The sequence below is a fragment of the Saccostrea echinata genome, unplaced genomic scaffold (genome assembly GCF_033153115.1).
Source record: "Saccostrea echinata isolate AGI-Se365-2 ecotype Australia unplaced genomic scaffold, CSIRO_AGI_Sech_v1 ptg000054l, whole genome shotgun sequence".
In the NCBI taxonomy this organism is placed as follows: Eukaryota; Metazoa; Mollusca; class Bivalvia; order Ostreida; family Ostreidae; genus Saccostrea; species Saccostrea echinata.
In genome coordinates, this window is record NW_026889803.1 from 4,112,097 (window position 1) to 4,120,082 (window position 7,986).

Here is a 7,986-nt window from a genome sequence, read left to right on the forward strand (position 1 = left end):
ACATCTCATAGGCATACAAATTATGTACATAAATATTTATACATAAGCTTTGCACAGGATAAGTGTAGTATATGTTATACAATATACATTACATGTGGCAATTACATAAACAATAGCATTTAATGTATTATCATTTCTTATTGTACACTATTTAAAACATCATTTCTTAATTGATAAGAAAAATACAGAAATTTACCTAGGTTACATAGTTCTTTAGTATTTGTGGAACTCAGTAGCTGTACTAATTTAAATACTGATGGTTTTTTAATATAATAACTCTTGATATATTTAATTCTTAGTTCTTCATATCGAGGACATTTTAATACAAAGTAAAACTCGTCCTCTATCTCATCTGATATACATATTTCACATTTTCTCTCTTTTCTTTCTATGTTACAATACCTTCCCCTCTCTATCTTTAAACTAATCTTATAAGGAAATCTGACCAGTAGATAACCTGCAGAAAAGTTCTTATTGGACGGACATGTACAATCATTACGGACACCTTTAGTACGAACCTGCACTTTTCATTTTGGCAAATAATTATTTCATTTGGGTGGATTTAATTTCATTTGGGAGGAAAAAAAAAATAATACTTGGGCAGAATATTTTTTTTTCCCAAAAAGCGACAAAAGTATTGATTACTGTAAAAACTATAGAGATAGAGTAAGATACAAAATTCTATGGACATATACCATATAACACTACCAACGGGAGGAGATATGAGACCGGTCAATGACATGGTTAAATATAAAAACTGGGACATCCACTCAAGGATATCGGTGTTTCGGAACAAATTTATCACAATCAATTATTTTTTTTCGTTCGAATTAAACCAACTTAGCTAAATTTGTACTTAAAATAAATTACAAATTAAATTTTCTTATTATTATCTAAAGATGCATTGTTTTTTAACCCCCTTTTTAAAAAGAATATTCAGACATAACGGACTTAGATATTACACGATGCGTTTTAAGCTCTAATTCTTCAAATATCCTTGAAAAGTGTATTTCAATGAATCAGAAAATAAACTACGCAATTGTGACCTTATTTATATCATTCAAATTACAATAAGTATTTTTTTTCTAGAATCGTGTTTGTGGATTATTCGGTAAACAATGCAGATCCATCAAAATAGAATATATTAATCTGAAAGTTTTACATTTTAAACATTTACATTTTAAACATTTTGATGAGCCTGGTCTCGTTTCCTTAGGGAAAAAGTTAACAATGATCTGAGGTGTTTTTCAAAATCGCATCGGTACTACCTTGACGGATTATTTAGGCAGAGTCGTCATCCATCAATCTATCCCAACCCCCCATATAACTCATGAAACTTGACTTGAAACTCTAAAAGCACCATGCGGATTAACACTTTAACTTGTCTTGTGTAAGTACTTCTTAAAGTTATTATTTTTTTCCGTCTGTCCTTTACCGAGTTTTCATTGAATCTATGGTTACACAGTACTACTACTAATTCAACTTTACTTGATGAAGGTAACTCCATTAGTGGGAGGCTTTGCAGTGTTATAATATTGTTTAAGATTTGTCGAGGTCGTTGAAAAAATGATTGTAAAGAAATGGCGAAAAAAAGATACTGAAAATAATCTTCAATTACAAAATACAGACATATTTTTTTGTACATGTTCCAATCAAGAAAAATATCTCCATTCGAGCGATCACGAAAAGTATGTTCTGATCAATAATAACACAGATATTTACTACCCAAATCGACGATTTTCGCCAATTATTTCAAGTTTGATTAGGGAAATGCATTTAATATTTTATACTATAGTGTGTTTGGATGGTCAGAATTTCGTTAATGCTTTTAGTGAGATGAAAAGAAAATCAATAACTAAACAATGGCACAATTCTTTTAAATGAGATAATTTTGAGAACAAATACTGCACAGGCCATTTTGAAATTTGGAATCAAATGACCAAAAAAAAAAAAATCATCTGCGGTTTAACATTTTAACCATTTGCCCAAATTATTTGAGTTTATATGCAGTTATTTAGCGAGACCAGGTTTTACTTTGAGAGAGAGAGAGAGGGAGAGAGAGAGATGGAATTGACCTTAAATAATTTTTCATTAAAACTACATGTTGGAATTCGCAACGTATGCGATAGACTGTTCTTTTAGTAAATTTTGTTGCAATGAGAGACACCTACAATGTACCTCCATGAAAAGTCTGCAATGTCTGACGGTATGTAATTCGTTACCACTAGTATATTATTTGCAAGACTGGGGATTAAAATGCTTCGGACTTCCGAAATTCATAAAATATACATGATCATTATCAAGTCTGATCTTTTAAGTACTAGTACTACAATAATTGTGACAAAAACTCAATTAAAAAAATGAATAAGAAAATGGTATTCCGTATATCTAATGAGTCGTCTATTTTATCTTTTATTCCCTCCTTGATTAAACCTGAAATAACATGTTTCATCTTAATTCCCTAAATTCATTTTTAAAGAAATAAATGCAATAATATAAATAAATTACAATAATATAAATAAATTTATTTTAAAATAAATGTATTTTAAAATCATATTATATCACTATGGCTTCAATATATTTAAATAATCATATTATTCATTCAAACTCAAAATTTTTTTTTTAAAGTGAAGATTTGTTACTCCCATATCATTAAGCTTTAAGCATGGCTTCACTTTAGCAAAACTTCTTTTTTAAATTTCTAATTATCTGTTCTCCTAAAGCATAGGATTATATACACTAAATACTTCTAAAGTAAATGAAATAATTCGATTGTTTTAACATGAAATCTAAAAATAGTGGCTTCTTATCCATTTTAGGTTGGTATTAGCGGGATGTGTCAGCGGACTGCGTGTAAGGTACAGATACCCCTCCCAGTCATCTGGGTCTAGGAAAACTTTGAGTGGTTGGACGTCCACAAATATGTATGATAGAGTCCTATCCAACAGACGCAGCAGGCCGCAAAGTTTATCCAGCATTTGGTCTGCTTACAGGGTTCCCTATCAAAGACCGCGGTTTTATTCAGGTTAGTATCATCCTTAAATATTACATTAAGTTACTGACTGTAAAATTATCCTCATTGCGTCAATAGGAATTTATCATATCCATAATTACTGTATATTAAGCGAACTCAGATAATAGATCTATGTTTGATTCGTACTACTACTACTACTACTACAGGCCCGTGGGAAGCAATTTCACTATGAGGGGACACAACTATACATTTTCAGTTGGGGGGAGGGCACTATCCACTACCAAAATTCCTTTACAAGCAAAAAAAAAAAAAAAGAAAGTTCATCAGACGTTATTATTGAGGGGGCTCAAGCATATAGTATATGTAGCTATGTTTTCTTTAGTATTCTATATATGGGCAAAATTATTGGGGGGCACGCCCCCCCCCCCTCGGTTCCTACGGCCATGTACTACTACTAAGAAAAACAAGCTTATTCGGACTTAAGGAGAGAATGAAAAATTTTAGATGGAGAGAGAAATAAGTGACCTTGACTTTTAGTCTTTCAATTCAATAATGGTGTCTTTAGACAGAGTTCATTTCAAAACCTCAACGAGAAGTAACGTTATCTTTAAGAAACCTTTTTATGCAATACATGTATATGAAATTCTGATCTTGGTCTTTGACCTTTTGACCTCAAAACCAATAGGGATCTTTTTGAAGTCATGGGGTTGGGAGTCGTGGTAAAGAATTTGATTGGAAAAGATGTAAGAAAACTGAAGTCATCTTTTGGAAACCATTTTATGCAACATACGAATTTCTGACCTGGATTTCGACCTTCTGACCTGGATAGCAGTCACTTTTATTTGAATCAAATTAAATTTCATTGCAAAGCTTAAAGGACTTAACAGATAACATCCAAAAAAGATATAAACAGAAAAGAAACACAAGTAAAATGTGACACCATTTTGATGGATAATTTTAATCACAATTGATGTGTTTTTTTTCTTAAACAGATTTGAATGAGCTTCAAGGCGCTTCATCGAGAAGACGGATGGCAAACTCTTTAATGCGAGGTAATGCTGATCTCACATATTGAACATTCCTATTGCTTTAGTTTAAACGCCTAATAGCGAGCGCAGCGAGCGGCGCGAAGCGCCGCTCGTCACTGCGAGCTCTAACGACAACGCCTGGGCGAAGAGAAAATTCGGACTACTGCACATTCATTCAATAGAATTTTTTTCCGCAGTAATTCTGACCCACAATGCATCGCTTCTTGTTCTCGCTGCTAACTTCATTCACGCGGTAACAACAACTAAAATTTCACAAAAAATAAACTCACCTTAATTTAATGGATATTGCATGCAGATAGTAGATTAAACGTTCTTTGTTAAAATATGTGCAGTTTTTTAAACTTTGTTTATGGAAATGCAGCTAACATACGTCATGTGACGTCACAGTCTAGACGTTCCAAATGTCTCGTGAGGTTTGAAGAGGCGGATCTTAAAATGAAGTGAACAATGCGCTCGCCCCAACGGTCGCACCGTCAACATATTATGTATCATTTGTCAAAAGCTATGGACTACGTAGATTTTTGTAAGATGTATGTCAAGAAATTTGAATGCAAACTTAATTTAACATTTAATATTGATATTTTCATGTAGATTTGAACAACCTTGAAAGGCGGAGAACCTCTGCTTCGAGACTTCCCTCAACACGTGACAGGTCAAGCTCATCCAGAGTCACCGATACGTCATCCTCTCTGCGCAGGCAATATGGAGACCTCGCACAATATCTACCACTTCCGGTTGGTGAAAAATTCAAATCTTCGCCAATAAAAGATTACCGAGCCAACAAAAAACCTCTCCCAGCCGGTCCACTTGCACCGGAAATACTTCAAATGAGGAAAGAGATCAAAGATAAAGTCGAATCAGGATATTATGGATCAAAACCAATATTTAATATTCCATAATTATAACTTGTTTTATTATCAATGCAATTTCATTGTTTGTTTTAACGCCGCATATTATGTAAATAAAATGTACAGATTAACAATAATAAATGGAATCTTTAATGTTATTTTTAGGTCGTTGACTGATTTTTAAAATACAGCATATATAGAGTATATAGACATACATTTTCACAATTAAGCATACTTACAGATTTTTCAGCGCGAAACTAATGCCGACTGATGACAACAAAAATATCAATATTGATTACTTTTACATAAATAATTATTCATAAGTACGAAATTTTAAAATTCTAAAGAAAAGAAGCACAATTCCTTAACAATTTCACGAGGGCTACCGACTGCGTTTCGTTGGTGTTGTGCCGACAGCTATTATAAGATCCGTGTAGCAAGGGAAAATTGTTATTTATAGAGATATGTCATTAAAATGGCCGTTTTGTATTTAAAAATGTTGATTTTGGTGCATGCCAATTTTCAACTTTATAATATTAGTGAAACAAAAAAACAAAAAACAAAAAACAAAAAAAAAAAAAAAAAAAAAAAAAAAAAAAGAAAACACATTGTTAATGTTCGCGTTTTTCTGGGAAATAAACCCTCGTAATACACATATCACAACTTGTATACACATACAAAATCAATTCAGTATCAAAATTTCCATTCATTGGACCAAGATAAATGGAAGGTATGTCTGATTCTACATTATGATATTTTCAAATAAGAAATTTCACAATTTTGAAAAAATCTATGACACATTAGCCAAGAGGCCCCACCCCTACCATTTGTGGTTAGCCCCCTCACTACGAAAAAAACTGTCAGATGTGAAATACGGATCTGAATATCCATTATATTGGGAAAGCAGATTTATTAACCCCCCCCCCCCTAAAAAAAATCAAACACTATTGGGTTCTTATTTCATATCTATTAAAACTAAGTCCAAAAAGCTTAGCAATTAATTCAGAAAACACCCACACATTACCACATTTGGTGATTAACATTTCAAGCATTGACTGCTTACAGATAATCACGATCTGGTCATATAATTCCACTTATTCTCTGTCAATACACATTATTATTGTCGTTACAGTGGCGTAGCTAGCTCCTCAGATTAATACTGCCTTGGAGAGAGTTCATGGGGGAGAGGGGGTTGAAATGGATAAATACCTCCAGAACAAGTTTTCGAAAGTTTTTAGTAACAGTAGCTTTGACCCTGACCTTTGGAAGCTAAAATGAATAAGGGTAATTCTCTTGACAACTCCACCTTAACAGCAAGTTTGAGACCGAAAATTCAAATAGAATTGTATAAAATTGGGTCAAGGAATCAGTGTAACTTTGACCTTACCAGCTTTTTTTGACCCTCATGGGAATAGGCATTATACTACTCCAGTGATAAGACTAAATGATACGCTATTTAGTGAATTGTAAGATTGAATGATACGCTATTTAGTGTGTTGTAAGATTGGATGATGCGCTATTTAGTGTGTTAAAAGATCAAATAATACGCTGTTTAGTGAATTGTAAGATTAAATGATATGCTATTTAGTGTGTTGTAAGATTGAATGATACGCTATTTAGTGTATTGAGAAAATTGAATGATACGCTATTTAGTGTATTGAGAAAATTGAATGATTCGCTATTAAGTGTGTTGTAAGATTGAAAAATACGCTATTTAGTGTGTTGTAAGATTGAACGACACGCTATTTAGTGCATTTAAAGATTGGATGATACATTATTTAATGCATTGTAAGATTGAATGATACGCTATTTAGTGTATTGTAAGAATGAATGATACGCTATTTAGTGTATTGTAAGAATGAATGATACGTTATTTAGTGTATCGTATTGTAAGAATGAATGTTAGGCTATTAGTGTATGTAAAATTGAATGCTCTCTGCTTGAGAAAATTCGGAAAGATAGAGAGCGACAAAAAAAAAGCGGCGGCGTAAATCGAAGGTTTTTACAACGCTTGGATCTGTAGCTCTCTCTGGTTTATCTGTCCAAATTTTCTCAACCAGAGAGCTACAGTTCTGCAGCTAAGGAATTTGACCCGAAGGAAAAACGCAACAAACTTGATGGAGAGATTAGTACAAAAAATATTAACTCAAAGCTATTGGACGTCCCGAGATATAACACCTAAAAATCAATTATGAATGTCTACATAAAGCCCACAGGCACTTGTTTCTGTAATAAATTGTTGATCCATTAGATACAAGTGCCTGTGATAAAACCCCACAAGGTTTCATTTCTCCTTGTTGTTAGGAGTCACCCTCTCTCTTTTCCCCTTCGTTATATACATTGATTATATTGCGCTGAATATTTTTCTTTCTCGAAATTTGATATTAAATAATAAATAAAGTGGAGACATAAATAATTAAATATGTATCAATAATTTCCAAATAGCCAACACAAAGCGATTTTTAGTTATCAATTTCTATACAAAATAAATTTTTCATACTGATTTCTGGCAGCACACGCTCAATGAAGATACTTAATTATAATACTGTTGCTTTTATTGCATCATCTCCTCTTTGATATATTGAAAAATTAACTCGTTCAAAAAAACTCGTCCATACAACAATTGTCGTAACATGCTCAGTAAATAAAAAGCTTTATGTCATTTCCATAGAGCCCATGTTTATTTATTAAAAGCCATTCTGACATACGATATTTCCGTTTAAATAGCTACTAATGCATCTACTGAATAAATAGTTAATTCAAATTTGAAATATCTCTTTGTCGATCAGATCGAATCATTTCAATAAGCATGAGAACTACTTCAATTCATATAACATTTTTAACTGATATTTGATCCAAATACTATTACATTATTTATTTAGATATTGTCTTTTAATGAAAACGTGCATCTGACTATTCTTGAATGTAATGGTAAATTTGCATATATTTGGCCCCGGGATCATGAAACTTTAAGTTTGCATGCAACAGCAGTTTATTGATGCAAAGTGAAAAAGAATTTTTATTTTGGACTGCTTGATTTCTAAATCATTGAAATGCAATATGCAATTTTTGACTTAAGCATAAGATTTTTCATGATTCAGGGGTGGGATTTGAA

The 7,986-nt window shown here is 32.4% G+C and overlaps 1 protein-coding gene across 1 annotated transcript; it reads left to right on the plus strand.

The window, feature by feature from the left end:
- The first annotated feature begins 1,287 nt into the window (after window positions 1-1,287).
- On the plus strand, window positions 1,288-5,029 carry LOC133205985 (uncharacterized). The gene is made up of 4 exons (XM_061341888.1): window positions 1,288-1,390; window positions 2,820-3,025; window positions 3,967-4,026; window positions 4,615-5,029. Exons 1-4 carry the CDS (start codon window positions 1,362-1,364, stop codon window positions 4,920-4,922), a joined length of 603 nt encoding a protein of 200 aa, XP_061197872.1. The 5' UTR covers window positions 1,288-1,361; the 3' UTR covers window positions 4,923-5,029.
- The last annotated feature ends 2,957 nt before the right edge of the window (window positions 5,030-7,986 follow it).